At 41.3% G+C, this 20,850-nt stretch overlaps 1 protein-coding gene across 1 annotated transcript in view; it reads right to left on the bottom strand.

Annotated features, from left to right (window-relative positions):
- Positions 1-20,850, bottom strand: part of LOC139446275 (dynein axonemal heavy chain 3-like) — a 178,323-nt gene that overhangs the window by 94,528 nt on the left and 62,945 nt on the right. The window contains exons 26-43 of the mRNA XM_071227629.1: positions 20,088-20,227; positions 19,597-19,687; positions 18,355-18,422; positions 16,877-17,105; positions 16,155-16,307; positions 14,949-15,087; positions 13,536-13,734; positions 11,304-11,412; positions 9,978-10,097; positions 8,726-8,896; positions 7,685-7,822; positions 7,030-7,173; positions 4,825-4,989; positions 4,085-4,219; positions 2,971-3,058; positions 2,573-2,703; positions 1,760-1,860; positions 328-442 (exon numbers count right to left, since the gene is read on the bottom strand). Coding sequence (XP_071083730.1) covers positions 328-442; positions 1,760-1,860; positions 2,573-2,703; positions 2,971-3,058; positions 4,085-4,219; positions 4,825-4,989; positions 7,030-7,173; positions 7,685-7,822; positions 8,726-8,896; positions 9,978-10,097; positions 11,304-11,412; positions 13,536-13,734; positions 14,949-15,087; positions 16,155-16,307; positions 16,877-17,105; positions 18,355-18,422; positions 19,597-19,687; positions 20,088-20,227 — 2,436 coding nt within the window. The remainder of the gene's footprint in view (positions 1-327; positions 443-1,759; positions 1,861-2,572; positions 2,704-2,970; positions 3,059-4,084; positions 4,220-4,824; positions 4,990-7,029; positions 7,174-7,684; positions 7,823-8,725; positions 8,897-9,977; positions 10,098-11,303; positions 11,413-13,535; positions 13,735-14,948; positions 15,088-16,154; positions 16,308-16,876; positions 17,106-18,354; positions 18,423-19,596; positions 19,688-20,087; positions 20,228-20,850) is intronic.

Here is a 20,850-nt window from a genome sequence, read left to right on the forward strand (position 1 = left end):
CAAACAGCGTACTTCACTGACAATGGATATACAGCCTCACATTAGCTACATATATTTTGTTATTTATTTTTTTATAATTACATTTAGTACTAGCAACTAAATGTTTTTATTGCAGGTATTTCATCTTATGTTTACAATTTTACCTACTTCCTTTTGCGTCATTGCACACGCGTGTCCTAGGAAGTTACATAACCATCTTGTGGTGACGTCATCACTGCTTTTTCAATTACGTAATTTTGCACAGCCGTTCATCGCATTGTACATTGCATGGATGCTTTCCACGTTATTCTTGAGAAATATATTAAAGACTGAAAATTGATATCAAACCTTTATTATCTCCTTCTGCTCTGGCGTGAGATTGTCTGGCAAGCTCTTCACCATCCAAGACTTGATGAGGGGCTCCCAGCTGAGCTGCAGGGGGTCCATGTAGATCATACCACACCTGGCAGGTACAGAGGCAGTGGTGTACATGCATGAACAACACAGCTTATTTTACTTTGACTGAATCATCTTCGGAAAAAAATGACACAACTTGTTTGTTACATGGTGACTTTTTGTGGAACCCATGCTTGTCATAAGAGACAACAAACGGATTCAGGTGGTCAGGAACACTGACTTGGTTGATGCATGTCATCGTATTCCAATTGCATAGATCAATGCTCATGATGTCAATCACTGGATTGTCTGGTCCAGATTTGATTATTTACAGACCGCCGTCATATAGCTGTAATATTGCAAAACTTTTTGTGGACCGTTTTTGTGGACCGTGATGAAACAATCGTACAATGTCGAAGTTGACGATCCATACTATCATGTCATTAAATATATAGCATCTTATAAATGCTACTTGAAGATCCAGGTACTGTTAGTGGAAACAGTTACAAGAAATTAGATGCTGCAGAGACACGTCCACTGGAGCTGTTCACATATGTGTCTAGCTGTAGTTACAGTTTGTCTTCAGTCAAACTTAAATATATCTGACTTAAAGGGACACTAGACTTTGGCTGAGCTGCAGTCCTAGCAAATATAATTAGAGTAATTTAAAGTCCACTTTGATTGTCATCTAATTCAAATTTAACCATGTTTATAAATCAAGCAGTTAATTGCACATATGCACATCTACAGACTACTGATGCACATCCTAATGTCCTGATACTCCAATTTTAACAAACCTAGAAACATAATTGGGGCGAACCAGGATTCGAACCCACGATCATAGGTTTCTGGCGCGCCTAAGGGATGCAACTCTGCACAGCAAATTGCAGCTCCTTACACAACCGGGCCACCTGTGACTCCTCCAATTTTTTAAGCAGACATTATAAAGAGACAATGTCTCAGTGACTAATCACAATGTCTGGACCTAGACTGTAAACAGTTATAGAACATGCAGCACAGTCCCGACCTAGACTGTAAGCAGTCTCCAGAACATGCACCACAGTCCAGACCTAGACTGTGAACAATCTCCAGAATATGCAGCACAGTGCCGACCTAGACTGTAAGCAGTCTCCAGAACATGCACAACAGTCCCGACCTAGACTGTAAGCAGTCTCCAGAAAATGCACAACAGTCCCGACCTAGACTGTAAACAGTCTCCAGAATATGCACCACAGTCCCGACCTAGACTGTAAACAGTCTCCAGAATATGCACCACAGTCCCGACCTAGACTGTAAACAGTCTCCAGAATATGCACCACAGTCCCGACCTAGACTGTAAGCAGTCTCCAGCATATGGTGCACTGCGCCCTGTGCCCTGTCTCACCTGCTGACGGTGGCTGGGGATGCCTGCTCCAGATCCTGGGGCTCAAAGATCATGTTCTGTTTGTTGCTCATTTGTATGATCTCGCCACTCATCAGACACAGCTGGAAACATAGTAGCAATGTCCTTACATTAGTATACACATTCACACTGAAAGGTAATATCTAAATTAAACCAAAACCTCAAGTCATAAACAATTTTTTGTTATGGTTATCTCAGAGACATGAACATCCTTAGGCATCTATATATATCCATCTCAGCAAAGACTTAAAAAAAAAAGAATTGGTTCTCAGGCAATGACTTTTGAAAATAAAGTGTGGGCAAGCATTTTTTTTCTTCTTTTTATGCTTGTTTAAACTAGTATGTAACCAAATAAACAGTTGTGTACCATCAACCTGGGCAAGGGCCACCCTACATAAAGAAGCATACAAACTCCTATTGACGCTAAGACCATAACACAAGATGCGCAGTAAAGCAGCGCTCAAGTAAAGGGAAGTAACTGCGTGCTATATTGGATTGCATTGTTTTTAAGTATTAGGATTTTTTTTTTTTTTAAATGGAAATAAAAATGAGACATGGGGCAGACTTTATGAGGATGCGGGCGGTGCCTGAGAACCAAGACTGTTAATTTTTTTTAGCCTAATGGAGTTGAATGGCCAATGAAACAATGTGATAGTGTATAGGTGCTTCCAAAAGTCTGCATTTCAGGAGATAATGATGAGAGCAATTCTTGTTTTGGTTATTTTACATGTCATGTGATTGTCAAAATAAATATCTGGTCCTAATACTCCAGTCACTGGAAGGTTGAGTACTTGCCTTCTTGTTGTCGTCCAGCACAGTGTTCATGTTCTCAATCCACACAGCATCAACTGGGCCGTCAAAGATGATCCATCGCCGATCTGCAGAGGTACTGGACGCATGCTCTCGGAATGTGTTGGCTAGTATACCTGTCCATAAAATATGTTACCAAGACAACAGTTCCAGGTATTGCTATAGAGAGCTGCTAAAGTTACAGAGAAGTGTACAGAAAGGTGGAAAGCAGTATAACATTGGGTACCTTTCATCTACAGCCTTCTGGGGTGGAGAACATTTCTAGCTATCAATTTAACAAAAAGGAAACACTGGACATAGATTTGCACTTGCAAGGAAACTTTGCTTAAAAAATAAGGATGCAATTGGTTACAGATATATACACAAATGCATCTTTTTCTTACCATCTGTCCACTCATGTGACACAGGGTCAAAGCGGCCGTACAGCTGACCCATGGTGACTGCCTTGGGGTTGATGACACTGTGCTGAACCTGCCCAACATACAACCATGGACATCAGGTTCCACATCACCAAAACTTCGAAAGTGTGGAGTCGAAAAATATTAAGGGCAAATATTTTGGGGGGGGGGACCAGTTTCATCCTGAGTATGAGGTTTTACTTTTTCCTAGCAAGACTTCATCCTGGGTATGAGGATTTACTTTTTCTTAGTAAGACTTCATCCTGGGAATGAGGTTTTACTTTTTCCTAGCAAGACTTCATCCTGGGTATGAGGTTTTACTTTTTCCTAGTAAGACTTCATCCTGGGAATGAGGTTTTACTTTTTCCTAGTGAGACTTCCTCCTGGGTATGAGGTTTTACTTTTTCCTAGTAAGACTTCCTCCTGGGTATGAGGTTTTACTTTTTCCCAGTAAAACATGGTATGAAGTTTTACTTTTTGCTGGTAAGATCTGATTAGTTGAGTAGCAGATAGAATTTGGACTAAGTGTTTCAAAAGTTCCACTAAAATATAAGAAATGAAAGGTGTTCATTATCTATTATAGATGACGTGAATCAAAACTGCAATCTTACATGTCATAACATAAGTTTTGTTACTGACCATTTTACCCCTGAGCCACCGGGGCAGGTGATGAGAGATTGTTCAATTTTAGATGTCATGACTTTTTTTGTTTTGTCTATGCTGCACATGTTTTTTTCTCACAGATGCTTTGGTAGAATTCTTTTTATACCATGACACACTGTATTGCTTCACTGAAAGATATCTCAATGTTTTTCTTATTTTTTCTGATATCTCTTGCATTTAGATGGTTTGTAAGCCAGAGAAAACACTGTCATAAGTGAAACAAGCGTGGTGATGAAAACATTGTTTTATTTCCTAAATTAACTCCGCTTTGTATAGTGACAGTTCATAAGTGAGAAAAAGCACTCCTCAGTTATGGTAAAGGAAGTAAGACCTCGGCACATTGCCAATACCCTCTTGCCTCGGTCTTACTTCTTCCGCCATAGCCTCGGAGTCATGCTTTATCCTTCACATCAAGTACAGACGAAGCACCACCCACCCTGTCCTCCTCCATAAGACCCTTGTCATGTAGGTCTCCCAGACTGTCTGCTAGAGTTCTGAAGGCCGACGTCTTGCCCCCTATAGGGTCTCCCACGATCATCAGGCCGTGCCGCACCAGGATCATGTCGTAAATCTGGGATAGGGATAGACATTTCCATGAACATGCAAAGTACCAGCAGGAGAGATGTTTTTCATACTGTTATTTACAATACCGTATTCGACGTAATAAGTTCCCTGGGCGCTCTCTAAATTAGAAATAGGGGGTTCTTATTAGAATTATATTTTGGTGAAAAAAAGAAAGATATATTTTGTGTTTTTTCCAGAATTAAATGCCACATAATTAAGGGTGCATATAACACATGAGTGCGTATTATACATGAATAAAAAAGTCTTGTGTGCATTGATCAATCGGAAGGGGTGCTAAATGGAATTGTTCACTGGCCAATATCTTAGCGAATGTCGCTGTGGGTGCTTATTGGAGCGGGGCGCTTATTACGTCGAATACGGTACTTCACCAATATCAGTAGCTGTCATCAAACTAGGCTATCCGAGATGCTGAGATTGGCTTCTTACCCCTGAAGTTTCCGTGGCACAGTTGGACATAGGACACACTATCAACCAAGTTCCCGAGTCTAACTACCCAATCCATTAGTGAGCGGAATTGAACTAGAGTAAAAGATTCTGTGAGAATCGGAACACCTCAGGCCATGTAGATGGAGCGCACTGAAGCACACTGACCTGGATGATCTTCTCCACAAACCAGGGCACAGCCTGCAGGTTCCTCTTCTCCATGTTGCTGATGAGGGCTTCCTCCAGACTCTGATAGTCGGGCTTCGGCAGCTGCACACCGGGGAACAGGTCTGAGATGATGCCCTCGAACAGCGGGATGTCATGTGACAGGAACTGCAATAGAGGGTTGTGGGTAAATACTTGCTTTGACTACAAGCTTGAGTCAGTGAAATGATTCAGAGTGAGCTGCATGACTGAATGAGTTTTTAGGTATTTAGTTCTTCCTGTCATTGTCAGCTGAAAGACGTGGAGGTGTAGGCAGTGGTTTAAGCATTTTCTCATCATGCTGGAGGACTGGGTTAGATCCTCACAAGGGTATGACGCTTGAAGGGCGGTTCTGATGTCCCCATCATGATTTGCTGGAATGTAGCTAAAAGAAAGTGAAACCCAAACCCCAATCTCATAAAAATCAGATCTAAGTTCTCGCTGCCGCTAAACAAAGATCTGACGACATCCCATTACAGGTCACGTCAGAACGACCTTTTGCGAACTTTGTCCGACCACTGAAACGAATAACAAGAAGTCAATATCAGCCAATGAGAAAGCAGCTTTCTTGAGCTTTACGGCACTCATTTCAACCTGGCGACTTCCATTTCTGACTACGCTTGAAAAATATGTTGACACAGTTCTCGATTCAAAGTTTGAAAACTGAACAAAAGAACAATCCGGAATGTCTAAATATGGTTACGATTGTATGCCTGTGCTACCCACGTACTGTGCAACGCCTCCTCCATTCAAATGTTTATCCTACGGAAGCAAGAGACAGACGATAATTTTGACGGAATCAGTCATACAGGCCGTAACTGTCGTTCGGAATAGCCGTTGTTAACGTCTTCGAGGTTGCATGTTTAGAAAACACATTCCGACTGTCACTTTCATGATCTTGTAAGCAACGCTTTGATTGGTCGGATTAAAGGTCGTTCTGACGTGACCCATAATGGGATATCCTCAGATCTTTGTTTAGCGATAGCGAGAACTAAAATCTGATTATAATGAGATTGACCCAAACCCTGCTCACTCACTCATGCAGTGGGAGTTTCCAAGCCAGAGTGGTGCAAGCTGTAGACATGTACCGCCCACAAGCCTGGGTGTGGTGTTGAATGATGAAATGCCATAATCCACATTACATGACTGATCATTTACTAGTTCAGCTAAGGGTCACACCCCTACACGACAAAGTGAGGTACCTTAGGCCACTGAGACACCAATACCCTTGCAATGATTCTTGGAACATTCATCTTCCTGAGGCAAGGGAGTTAACTGACTATAAACAGCCCTGGTTAACCCTTGCCCAACTAGATTGGAATTATGGAGTTATATCTTGGCTGGACTAACGAGTCCAATCAAAATAGTCCAATCAGAATTGTGTAACCACATTGACATCCAGTTCAATTGCACAATTTAGCATCAACAGATATTTTCCAAATCTGTAAGACCCTGTTTTATTACAAAATAGATCTTGATTATCGATCAGATTGTCTTCACTGGGCAACACCATTTTATGTGCAGCAAATGCAAGTGATTTGAGAGGTGGAATCTGATTGGTCAAAAGGAGGGACATAGAAGGGACATAACCTATAATAGCCACTGGTGGCATGTCCAGAAAGTCCAGCACAGTTCTTCAAGGATGGAAACTGGGATGGGAAACATAAGAAATCAATCAATTGGAGTTATGAGGGACGGGGTGCTGTTGTACAACGCGATCTCATCACTAAGATGATCGTAACTCCCATTCCTTTACATTGACTTACAACAGTCGTAGCGCTAAGACAGTTTTGTAAAATGGCACCCTGGGACCCGTTTCACAAAGCGATCGTAGCGCTAAGATGATCGTAACTCCCATTCCTTTACATTGACTTACAACAGTCGCAGCGCTAAGACAGTTTTGTAAAATGGCACCCTGAGACCCGTTCCACAAAGCTTTCGTAGCGCTAAGATGATCATAACTCCCATTCTTTAGCATAGGCTTACGACAGTCGTAGCTCTACGATCGCTTTGTGGAACGGGGCCCTGTGTAGAAATGTTCCAAGTGAGATAACTATTTACTGAATGAAAATATAAGAAAATGTACAATATGAATCATAAGAAGAAAAAACAATAGTCAGGCAGACGAGACAGGAGTCTTACAGGGACCTTCAGAATGTTGAATCTCACCTTTGGCAGGTTGACATCATTGATGGATCGGAGCACCAGCACGTCCTCCCTCTGGTCCGGATATTTGAGCTTCAAGTTTCCGGCAGCGGTCAGCACTGACTTGACCGCTCTCATGCCATAGTCATAGTGGTGCTGGGAAGACAACTGACCAAACACAGAATGAGTGAGGAAGTTTCAGGGATTTAACAATGTTTCAACTCAAACTTTCATACTATGTAAATATTATACAATAAGAAATATGTTTGGTTTATGATGGAACAGTAAAATAACCAACAAAGTTTGAGGAGTTTAACATTATATCAGTGATGATAACCTTGTGGACAGCATAGCAAGCTGTTTTAATTCTTGAACTTTGAGCCCATTGTCATACAGAAGTTCCACCACAAACCTGTCACCTTTGACAAAGTTTACTAAAATTATTTAAAAAAATATATAATATAATATGTTTTCAGAGTTTGTCAGCACCATACCCATGCTCATGAGTTTCACCGAAGTGGTTAAGGTCTGAGACCTGCATCCCACATTAAGCTGACATGCCACGATATAACTGAAATACTGTTAAAAGCGGCGTTAAACCCAACTCACTCACTCACTCACCCTTTTCAGAAAGAAAATCAGAATTAAGATGAAAGACATAGTGACCCAAGTGACCTACCTGTTCTGAACACAGTCTGTATGTGGCTACAATCTTGGTGGCCAGACTCCGTGCATCCACAAAGCCCATGGAGTAGAGGGAGATCTCGCCGATCATGCCATAGTCCGGCACCATCATGGCAACTGTACGAAATAGCACCTGCAACAGAAGGAACAAACGTCTTGCAGACTGTACTCCAAGAACAAGAAGAATTCCAGATAGTATTGTGATCATCCGATGTCCCCATTTGAACTCACCTTGAGGTTATCTGGAAGCATCTGAATTCACCTTGAGGTTATCTGGGAGCATCTGAACTCACCTTGAGGTTATCTGGGAGCATCTGAACTCACCTTGAGGTTATCTGGGAGCATCTGAACTCACCTTGAGGTTATCTGGAAGCATCTGAACTCACCTTGAGGTTATCTCTAAGCATCTTAACTTCACCTTGAGGTTATCTGGAAGCATCTGAATTCACCTTGAGGTTATCTGAAAGCACCTGAACTCACCTTGAGGTTATCTGGAAGCATCTGAACTCACCTTAGGTTATCTGGAAGCATCTGAACTCACCTTGAGGTTATCTGGAAGCATGTAAACTCACCTTGAGGTTATCAGGAAGCATCTGAACTTACCTTGAGGTTATCAGGAAGCATCTGAACTTACCTTGAGGTCATCAGGAAGCACCTGAACTCACCTTGAGGTTATCAGGAAGCATGTAAACTCACCTTGAGGTTATCAGGAAGCACCTGAACTCACCTTGAGGTTATCAGGAAGCATCTGAACTTACCTTGAGGTTATCAGGAAGCACCTGAACTCACCTTGAGGTTATCAGGAAGCATGTAAACTCACCTTGAGGCTATCAGGAAGCACCTGAACTCACCTTGAGGTTATCAGGAAGCATGTAAACTCAACTTGAGGTTATCTCTAAGCATCTGAACTCACCTTGAGGTTATCAGGAAGCATGTAAACTCACCTAGAGGTTATCTGGAGGCACCTGAACTCACCTTGAGGTTATCAGGAGGCACCTGAACTCACCTTAAGTTATCTGGAAGCATCTGAACTCACCTTGAGGTTATCTGGAAGCTCTGCTCTGCCCGCATACCCTGGGTTCATTGTGATGAAGATGGTGCATGTCGGGTCCAGGGAGATCTCTGTTCCCTCAAACACAAACATCTTCTTCTGTTCTGCTATTGCACGCTGGATCGTCTGTACTTGCTGGGCAATCACTGACAGCACCTGTACACCAGTGACACGTTAATTACTGCCAACAGTAGAATATCCTCATGGGATATATGTGTGATATCAAACTGCAAATAAGAATGTAGATACATTGACAAAGAATCACATTAAAGCATAATCTGACCACTAATTTTCTGGACAGTGCAGTTTCTTTATTTAGTTTTCTCCTTTAAATTTCCACAAATCTTTTTTCTTTGTCTATTAAAGAATGGGTACCCCCCTATTACCCGACCCTACCCGGGTACCCACTATAGGTCTCAGGAGATGTCTCAAAATGCCCTGGCAAAACGTATTTAGATACATGTATTAAACAATCTGGTCATGCCAACACTGAAGTTGACCGAACTTCTATTATATTCAACCAAATGAAAAGTCAGAAGGAATGGGTGCATAGTCAGAAAGAAATTTGAACATTAGTGACCAAAAGAGTTCTAGATAATTTTTGTCATTAAACAATATATCACATGACTAACCACAGGTCCAGGTAGTCATGTGTCTACCCGGGCCCTACCCACCCGACCCGGGTGCCCAAGTTACCTGTCCCAGCCTAGACTAACATTTAGTCTCTGAAATCTTATATTACATAATATCCTTCTTGACTCTAAAAATGAAAAAAAATAGAGCTAGCTTGAGCTGGCTAGACTTGCTTTTGTATGCATTTCTAGATTATTATTTTTAATGAAATATATATATTCCACAGTCATGGTGCAGGACTAGTCCCAGCCCTACAGCTGGGAATTCCGTAAAGTAAATAAAAAAGTGTGGCTTTGCCGAGACACCCTGATAGAGTACAACAGATCTTCATCCATAACAGGGAGTGTGCTGCAACCACTAGCTTGACGTCAGGCTAAACAATTCTCTTGACTAATGAGCCCTTTTTTAACATAAATCTTAATCCTTCTAGGGACCCAGACATACAAACTGTAATCAATCATTGTGTCCTTCGAACATTGTCACATGCTTTGAGCAGGGTTTAGATTGTAAAAAATAAAACCTTTGCTCAATCACAGTAATCAATGCAATTGTACTGTAATGCAGTTGAGTGAGATTTTATGGGTGCTTTGATCGGTAGATTTACCTCCAGTTCAATTCTGTTGAATTCATCAAAACAGGCCCATGCTCCTGACTGTGCCAGACCCTTGAAGAACTTGCCCATAGCCTTGTAGTCCAGGCCATCGGAACAGTTGAACACCACGCACTGGAGAAGACAGGACATAGATGTGCACTCACACCACTCCAGTGTGTCTGCAGAGCAGCCTTATAAAAATCAGACACTCCCATACCTGACGACACCTCTACCAAAGATGAACCCTGAACGAACATTGTCTGCCCAATCAGATGTCTGCTTTCTAAAATGATTTGGATTAATTTTTCTCCCACCTCAATTCAGAAATGTTTAGATCTCGTCAAAAAAAGATCGAGTGTAACAGAACAAGAACGTTCCTTATAGTACATCCTTTTAAACATAGATTACATGGTGCTCACATACAGAAGGATTTATAAAATATGCACAGCCATATAATCACAAGGCTTCATTGATTTGCCCTACGATTCTTCCGATTAAATTACTTTAAATGACATTACTTTAAGCAAAATCAGAATGCTTTGTTCTCCCATACTGAGAAATAAGAGTGAGTGAGTATGGTTTTACGCCGCTTTTAGCAATATTCCAGCAATATCACGGTGGGGGACACCAGAAATGGGCTTCACACATTGTACCCATGTCGGGAATCAAACCCGGGTCTTCGGCGTGACGAGCGAACGCTTTAACCACTAGGCTACCCGATCGCCCCTGAGAAATAAGAACCTCAATGCTGATTGGCTGATTAGAAAGTTCAGCTGATGCAACCTCCCTATGCGGTGTCCTCAGATCTTCATTCAGAGAGGTATCGAATTGGAGTCAAATGTCTGATTTTTTTTTGTTCAATCTTCAGAGAGAAATGGATTGTTCACAACGATTTCTGATCAGGCAACTTGATAGAACATGATTGTCGAAAGTGATAAGCATATTTCATTCTGCCTAAGGAGTATATAAACCTCAATAATGTAAATACAGGCTTAAAAAGACTTAATCCATACCCCATAATATTAAGAAAAGAGAATTGTTTACTGTTTGTTTGTTGTTTAACGCCACTCAGCAATATTCCAACTATATGATGATGGTCTGTAAATAATCGAGCCTGCTCCAGACAATCCAGTGATTGATATCATGAGCATCGATGTACGCAATTGAGATACGATTACATGCATCAACCAAGTCAACGAGCCTGACCACCCGATCCTATTAGTCGCCTCTTACAACAAGCATAGTCACATGTTACGGCAAGCATGGGTTGTTGAAGACCTATTCTACCCCGGATCTTCACGGGTCGAACTATTGACTGAAACAGATACTTATAGTTACCTGTTTAGCGACGGCCTTTGCAAGGTCTTTTGAGGTCTCGGTCTTCCCTGTCCCAGCAGGGCCTTCAGGGGCACCCCCCAGGTTCAGCAGCAGTGCCCCCATCAGGGTCCTGGAGAACAACATCATCATTATTATTATCATTGTGTCATACATTCACATACAGCAGGGGCAGTCGGGTAGCCTAGTAGTTAAAGCGTTCGCTCGACCCGGGTTCGATACCCGACATGGGTAAAATGTGTGAAGCCAATTTCTGGTGTCCCCCACCGTGATATTGCTGGAATATTGCTAAAAGCGGCGTAAAACCATACTCACTCACTCACTCATATACAGCATGTATCCAGGTACTAGTATCTGTTGGTTGGTTGGTTTGTTGTTTAATGTCGCACTTAGCAATATTCCAGCTATATGACGGCGGTCTGTAAATAATCGAGTCAGGACCAGACAATCCAGTGATTGATATCATGAGGATCGATCCACACAATTGGGATCAATGACATGCATCAACCAAGTCAGCGCAAATGACCACCCGATCCCGTTAGTCGCCTCTTACGACAAGCATAGTCGCCTTTTATGGCAAGCATGGGTTGCTGAAGACATATTCTACCCAAGATCTTCACGGTCACTAGTATCTGCTCAGATGGGGTTTTATCTGTTCCCCAACCAGTGGTTCTGTTTGCATTCCAGTTATCATTCTCAACTCCCTGGGGAGTATACAACCCAAGCTGCCTACGGGCGCTAAAAGGTTTTTTTCATCCACCTCACATATCGGGTACCCATTCCCTGCTGAGTGAACAGAGGCACACTGAACTAAGTCACTTGCCCAGGGTGACACCACACGAACAGACACCTGTGTCAGGCTGTCACAGCCATTATTACAATGTGTCCTCAATGACAAATCACTTCCAGTGTTAAAAGCAATTTAGGTGAGCATGGGTTGCTGAAGACCTATTCCACCCCGGATATTCACGGGTCTTATTGTGATTTAATAGCCTCTGATTGACCAATCAGAATCGAGTAATTTCCAAATTCATGGTAGAATTAGGAGATAAACATATGTATTTTCGATGTAGAGCTAGGTTACCTGTAGACTTAACAAGTTTGAAGTTTCAAAAGTTAAATTTTGCACAGTAAAATCTACTGGCAATCTAGCTACACATTGAAATCCAGTAGGTTTATCTGTTTTCATTTGATACTGCTGATTGACCATTCTCAATCATGTAACTTCCAAATTCAGTGGTAGAATTATGGTTAACCTCATGAACTTGTTATGCAGCTGTAGCAGGGCGTGGAGTCATCCCACAGATGACATCCTTACCTTGTCAGCTTGCTGACGGGGTTAACCTCTTTGGTCATGTGGACAAGGCGTCCTGCCTCTGATCAGAAGGTCTGTGGTTCGAATCCCATCACGGGACTTGGAAACTTTATGACCGCTACATTGGCGCCCAACGTTCGGCTGAGCACGTTCATATTAAATTTCAGCAAAATAAGCCTCAGTACCCTACTATGCAGCCTGGGACGTGTCTTCTGTTGACGGGGGAGTATGTAGCAGGGCGTGGAGTCATCCCACAGATGACCTCTTTGGTCATGTGGACAAGGCCTCCGGCCTCTGATCCGAATGCCGTGGTTCGAATCCCATCACGGGACTTGGACATTTTGTGGCCGCTACACAGCCATAGGCCCCATCCCAATACTGTATGCTAGCAATTCCTTTAGATTTATTAATTCCCTTTGCACGACTCAGTCTTCCTTATATGAAAACATGATTCTTTTTATGCATAGCAACTTCTTTTACTCTTTGTCACAACGTCTCAGAGCTACTTCATCAGGTGAATGCTTAGTATGTGTATTTTTTAGAGTGAATATTATCCTTCCCTATCTTTCAGGATGAAATTCTCTAATGTCAGGATGATTCTCCCTAGTGAATTTGAACCCATACCAGTGTGCTTAACCCAATAGATACTATACTCATGTGTATTCAATCCTATAGATACGATAGTCTAGAGTACTTCCCTTGGGATAATATTTAGGTAGGATATAATCCTTGCTTACATATATAGTTAACGTTTACAGAACACAAGGTGGGATAAATGTACAAAGATAACAAGATAATGATGAAGCCAATGGAATTAAAAGGAGAGGATTCAATACATATGAAACATATTAACAGTTTTGTGAAGAATTAGTTAGTTATCAATTTATTTTTGGGATAAGTAGAAAAACGTATTGTCCTACCTGTAGCACCTATCGGTGAGGGGCGTGATGACGAGGCGGCCAGAGTTACCCAGGTACTCGTAGGCATAGGCCACAGAGGTTGTGATCATCCTCACCATGGCAACCCGATCCTCATAGTAGTAGCGTAACTGGCTGATCCACGAGAAGTCGTGGTGACTCTGGGTGTCGATCTCGTACAGTTTGGCAACAGTGTCTCGTGCTTCAATATTTTAAAATATTTTTAATTAGATGAGTTAACAAACAAACAATAATATAATATAATCATCTTCCCGAGGCAAGGGAGTTAATTGACTGTAAAAGTCCAGTTTCCACCCTTGCTGAACAAGGATGGAAACAAGGATGGAATGAGTGGGCTCAATCGTAGCGCCACCAGTGGAGATTTTGAGTGATATCCTTTATATCACCTTCCTATTAACCAATCAGATTCCATCTCGCATATGACTTCCATTTGTTTCAAGCAAAATCAAAATGGCGGCACCCAGTCAAGACAATCTGATCAATAATCAAGGTCTATACTGTAATAAAATTGGTCTTACCTCACAAAGTGCATCAAATCGCATCATTTTAGGAAACGGATGTCGATTTTGTTAAGAGATTTTAATTGGACAATGCACAGACTCGTTAGTCCAGCCAAAATGTAACTAATAATTCCAGCCTAATTTGGCAAGGGCGGAAACTGGGCTTATCGTCAGTTAACTCCCTTGCCTCGAGAAGATGTATCCTACTGGGCAACACCAGCAAGTGACATCACAGACTGTTTCAGTCTAGGAGTGGAACACAGGCCTTTGGAACATTTCACAAACACTTTACCCACTAGGATACCACACCACCCTTCATTAAATGAAGTCTGAGACAAACAAAGACAAGACGTTATATTTCTTGCTTTGCCAATGTTTGAAAAATCCTGATGAGTAGGTTGGGAAAAAGTAAATAAATTTCCTCTTTTGTTCAAAAGGTTATAGAATCTGATACTACACTTGCAATGCTATGAAGCTCCCCCGTCTTACAGTTGGATATGTTGTGGCACTATATTTTGAGGTGAACATGTAAGTTTGCAGTTGGTGGAATCAGAAACTATTGAAAAATTTATTTCTCTTTTCACTTTTCTTTTTTTCAGAGTAGCACATCAGTAAACAAGTTTTTATAAATCTCTCAATAACTTCTTTGAGTGGCATTTAGAAGTTGGAATGGTAACTAAGACAAAATTGTTATGGATGAGCAACTTCTTTATTACAATTGGGCGACGTTTCGGTGTAGATTCCAACACCATTATCAAGCAAATGATGAGAATCTACACCGAAACGTCGCCCAATTGTAATAAAGAAGTTGCTCATCCATAACAATTTTGTCTTAGAAATCTCTCAATGCGCAGTCAATATATTATCCACTGTTGTTGAGAAGTAATTTACATACCATGCACATCAATTACGATGAGAGCTCCCAGCGTGATGCGGGCCATCTTTGAGAGTTTACCCCGAACCATCTGTACGATCTCATCCACCTGCTTATTACTCTTGGCCAGGTACTCCTTGAGGTGGTTGTCCTGGATAGCCTGGACGAAGAATGTTACATGTCACACATAGCAGTCTCCTACTGGTTAAAACAATCTGTTTCTTTAAGCATATGGATACATCAACGTTTCTTCTTCGATTGGCAAAGTCAAAACAAGGTAATTTGGCCAAGAAGTTTAAATTGAGCTTCAGGTATATCAATGATCTGATGTCGTTCAATAACCATCAAATAGCCAATTCCCTTCCACTGATTTACCCACCTGAACTAGAAATAAAGGAGACCAGTGAGACTGCCTCATCTGTTTCAAATCTCGATATATGTGTAGCGGCCATAAAATTTCCGAGTCCCGTGATGGGATTCGAACCACGGACCTTCTGATCAGAGGTCGGACACTTGTCCACATGACCAAAGAGGTTAACCCCGTCAGCAAGCTGACAAGGTAAGGATGTCATCTGTGGGATGACTCCACGCCCTGCTACATATGCATAAAAATTCAGGGTGACAAAACACTCTCCACAAGACTGTATGACAAGAGGGATGACTTCAACTTTCCAATGGTCAACTTTCCCTTCATGTCGAACAGTATTCCAGCTTCTTCAGCAACTGGAGTCTAAATTTCAAAACTTTTGAGGTATAACCGAGCATGCTGTTTCTACCAAGATTTCAAAGAGCATACGACTCTTGCTCAGAAGTTGTTTAAAGGTCACAACAATCAAGGCCTCAGTAAAAGTTTCAAAACATTTTATAATAGACATGTGGAGGACATCCCTAAATTTGACGCATCAGTGACGATAATGATGTCCGATGCAATTCCCTAACTTGTACCACATGTTCCCATGAACAACTGACTTGCCTTTGCATGTGTTTGTGAAGGGTGCCACCAGTGGGGCAGGATATGCTCACCTTTTCGTGAACACCTGGTGTCATCACTATTTGATAGTGATTCATCAACACATGCTCATGATATAGTTGGAAGCGACTCTGTTTTCGGCAGAGATCTTTTATGAGTATGGAAAGAGATTTGTTGCTATTTTTTTAAATCTTGGTTTTCATTACATTATTCACTCATATTTTGTAAGCCAAGAACTGTGGAAGACTTTGACTCACCTTAGTCACCTCTGCAGTCCAATGGACCTGTCCAGCAGCCAATACAATCTGTCCAGGATACTGGAGAACCCATTCCTTCCTAGGGGTGTTTTGGTAGGACTGAACAGCTTTAGTCATCTCCTCCTCCAGACTGAGTTTCATCACCTCCTCCACCTGTTTGGACGTGAAGAAGAGTGAGTGAGTGAGTGAGTGAGTGAGTGAGTGAGTGAGTGAGTGAGTGAGTTTAACATTTCAAACAGTTATATTAAAGCATGGTTGCTTGATGTGTGACAAAAACCTAAAGTGATGCAGGTTCTACAATTTTAATACCTTGATGAAACACACAAACTTAGTATGGTCTTTTCCAACCAAAAAACAGAATTCCATATTTGAAATCACAATTATAGATTTTTGGCACACTTATGGGTGGTGACTCTGCACAGTGAATTATAACACTGTAGATGACATGGCCACCTGTTCCACCTGCAGTGAAGACATCAACTTCTCCTCCACCATAATTCATAATAACATATCTGCATTACACTGAAGCAATTTGGAAAGTTTAACTGACTGACTATTTATTTTGGTATGCCCTCTTGAATGCAGAGAGAACAAAGTCACAGAAATAAAAACAAAGATGGCGCAAGTCACCATTTGGGCTGTCCCAAAATGACAAGATTCATCGCAACTGTGACCAAGAAAGAATTTAAGCACAACAGGAGAAGGGGAGACAATCTGCCAACCTGTAGTAGCCATCGCTCCACCAGACCGTTTGCGTCAGCAGGGATGATCCTACGAGGGAAGTCCACTTTCTCCTTCTCAGCAGACTCCATGGCAACAATGACCTTCTCCAGGTTGAAGGTCAGCTGAGCGATTCCCTCAAAGCACTTCTTGAGATGAGGCTGGACACGAAGAGGGTCTTTGGTCTCAGACAAGATTTCCAGGAGCTCATCGTTGGACAGGAAGAAGAACCTTGAACCATCAGGAATACGACTTTGTTATAATGTATACATAGAGAGACACATAGAGGCCAGGGTTTTCACTGAACTAATACCAACAGCATAACATATGTTGAGATCCTAGTTTTAATTAGATTTTCATCCATTTATTCAAAAAACGTCTGTCAGACGGCATTTATTTTTATAAATAATTTTTCCACAAAATGTTGAAGGCAAAAGTGTGTTGGAAGTTGTTGACTGGTGTGATTCACAAGTCTGTCCTCAACACTGACAATGGCAATCTCTGAACAGCATCAAGAATGTAAATGTCACACGCCATGAATATGTAATAGCATCCTGTTCATTGTTGAATAACTGTCATGCTTGACTGTATTTTCATAATGTCATCAAGACAAGACAACAAGCAGAACAATTCTTCTTTCTTTCTTTCTTTTTTGTTCATTGCCACACTCAAAAATATTCCAGCTATATGACGGTGGTCTGTAAATAATCAAGTCTGGACCAGTAACTGACACCATAAGCACCAATCTAAATAATTGGAAAAAATGAATGCAATTAAGACCCCCCAATCCCGTTAATCGCCTCTAACGACAAGCATGTATTTCTGACTAAATCTAATCCAGATCTTGATGGGGTCATTTAATGATGTGAATTTGAGTGCTTGTAGTTAATTTATTATAGCTTTAGTGCCTTTTTTGTAATTATTAAGACCCCTTAAAAAATCTGAATCATTTGCAGTATCTTCCAACAGCTCCCTCACATATCTGAACTGGGTTGAATCAAGCAAATCTAAACTAACTCCAGTTTCTTGCGAGTCAGATAGCAGACTACCACAACACCAGTATGAGAACCTGTCTTAAACAATCATTTGATGGTCTGCAGGTCAGTGTCTACCTTGGGAAGAGGTGGGGTGAAATGGGGTTTAACGTTGCGTCCAAGATTATTGCACTTATATAGCGACTTGCATGCACGTGTATGTGTGTGTGTGTGGTTGCTTGTACCAGTCCGGACTGATACCGATTTATAGTGCTAGCACACTGAGACACCAAGCCGCAGTCTAACATGAATACCCCACTCAGACACAGCATACTGACTCCAAGCCAACCAGTCCTTGTTTTAGTCCCTTAATGCCGAGCGCCAGACAGGGTAGCAACAAGTACCATCTTTTAACGTCTTTCGGTATGACACGGCTGGGGATCGAACCCCGGACTTTCCACTCTCCGGGCAGACGCTCTACCATTAGACCACAGAGGCGGTCCTACCTTGGGAAGAACAGCCTCTTCTTCTCTAAGTAGTCATTGAGGCCTTTCTGGATGTCATCAAGCATGGACTGGAAAACACGGAACATGGAATCAATGAAGAGAGTATGCCACTACAGTGTCATCATCCATTTTACATCAACATTTCCCCTCCTTCACCATCGCAGAATGCCTGTTTGTATCACGGCACTAAACATCTTCACAAAACATTTTCAAACTATTCAAAACTAAACTCATCAGGCTATTACTATTAAAAAGAAACTTCAAAGCAATTATCCCAAAATGAATTTTAAATAATTTATGGAAAGAGAAAACTTTCACTTACCACAGAAATGAAATATATTAAAACATTTTCAAACTATTCAAAACTAAACTCATCAGGCTATTATTATTAAAAAAGAAACTTCAAAGCAATTATCCCAAAATAAATTTTAAATAATTTATGGAAATAGAAAACTTTCACTTACCACAGAAATGAAATATATTAAAACATTTTCAAACTATTCAAAACTAATCTCATCAGGCTATTATTATTAAAAAGAAACTTCAAAGCAATTATCCCAATGAATTTTAAATAATTTATGGAAAGAGAAAACTTTCACTTATATTAACTGTGCATTCACTGAATGTTTTTTTTTTCTTGGAGATTAAAACAGAACCAAATCCTTCTATATCAGGCCTGAGTTTCTATTTGTCTAGGGCTGGGACATGTCCAAATTTACTACCTGTGTACCTGACCCCCAACCTGGCTACACACTGCAGGTCTCGAGAGTTGGGAACAAAATGTCGGATTGGGAATTGTTTTACCGCAGCCCTGGCAAAAACTGTTTAGATACATGTATCAAACGATCAGATCATGCATACACTGAATTTACTAAAGCTTTATCTTTACTCAAACACAGGTCAAAAAGAATGTGTGCTTCATCAGAAAGAAATGGGGATATTAGCGACATTATTGTTATTAAACAATATATCATATGACTTACCATCAACTGACATAGTCCTGTGGGTACCCGGTACCTACTGAGGACCCACCCAACCCAAGTACCTGAGTTACCCGTCCCAGCCCTACTATTTGAGATAAAAGAATCCAAATTGGTAGCAATATAAGTGTCACTGTTTGTAATGCACACAAAAACAAACACTGTTGTACACAATGACAATAACTGTTGTACACAGTAACAACTGTTAGTTTCAGAGACAGGATGACTGTGTAGTGTAAGAGTTGGGGCATGGTCGACTCACCTCCGAGTGCTGCAGCTTCTCCAGCATCTGGTCCTGGGACACGACCACCAGCGCCTGTGTGTTTTTTATCGCATTCTCCATGATGGTACGCCTGTTGGGACATGGATTAATGTAGTTCCATATGTGTTTATAATTCATTCAATCGTTCGTTCGTTCGTTCGTTCGTTCCTTGCTCGCTTGCTCGCTCACTCACTCATTCATAGTATCACTCTGTATATGCAATGATGACTGATAAGGTCAAGAGGAACCAGTGTTTGAGATAGTGATTTATCTACATTGATGACACAGTCTTCAAGAAACAACACATGTGTAGAGGATTCTTCTGCTTACGACAATGGGAACATATGCAGGAAAGTCTACAACACCACAAACAGAAAAAAACATCAAAACATTCACCGATCCTTGCTGCAGAGTCCTCTACAGGAACACATCTGACCTTGGAACTAAAGCCCATGTTTAGCCTACCCTCCATCTTTACCCCTGCCACCTACCAATGGCTGTCCACCTCCTCGAACATCTTGCCCTCCACGGGGATCTGGTTCCTGATGTCCTGAGAGCCAAATATTGGTTCCAAGTACAGCCATGCTGACTGCACCTTCAGCCACGAATCCAATATGTCTCGCATCCGATGCTGAAATGACACCGAGAATCCAACTTGACATGCCTGATTTGTATAATCTGGCTCCCTGTTACATACTAATCCCAAAGAGATATTCCTTATGCGATACAAATACCATCTACAATGCCATACAACACTAAAACAATTCTGTGATAAGGTTTTCTTCCCTGTACGGAATAAACTTACACATTACAGTTTGAACGATGATATGTCTGCCGATCAGTCAGCATGTAAGTAGTAAAAATTGAAATCTCTTTTACGATCATTGCTTTAATTTTCATAATGTTAATGAAAAGTTAAAAGTATGAGCCATGGCAGCTATTAAAACCTCAGTGATACACTAAAATATCTATTTTATCTTCTTCTTCAGGGGTGGTGGTAGCCTAGTGGTTAAAGCATTTGATCATCACGCAGAAGACCCGGGTTCAAGCCCATTTCTGGTGTTGCCCTCATGATATTACTTGAATATTGCTAAAAATGGCGTAAAACCTCACTCACTTACCCACCCACTCACTCACTCACTCACTCACTCACTCACCTTGTTTAACATTCCCAAATATTTTACATACTGAATATCTTTCTACTTTGAAATATAGAGATTACTACACGAGTGACTTTAAGACACCATTTATCTT

Source organism: Haliotis cracherodii, unplaced genomic scaffold (assembly GCF_022045235.1).
Source record: "Haliotis cracherodii isolate W230 unplaced genomic scaffold, xgHalCrac1.p SCAF_6, whole genome shotgun sequence".
Classification (NCBI taxonomy): domain Eukaryota; kingdom Metazoa; phylum Mollusca; class Gastropoda; order Lepetellida; family Haliotidae; genus Haliotis; species Haliotis cracherodii.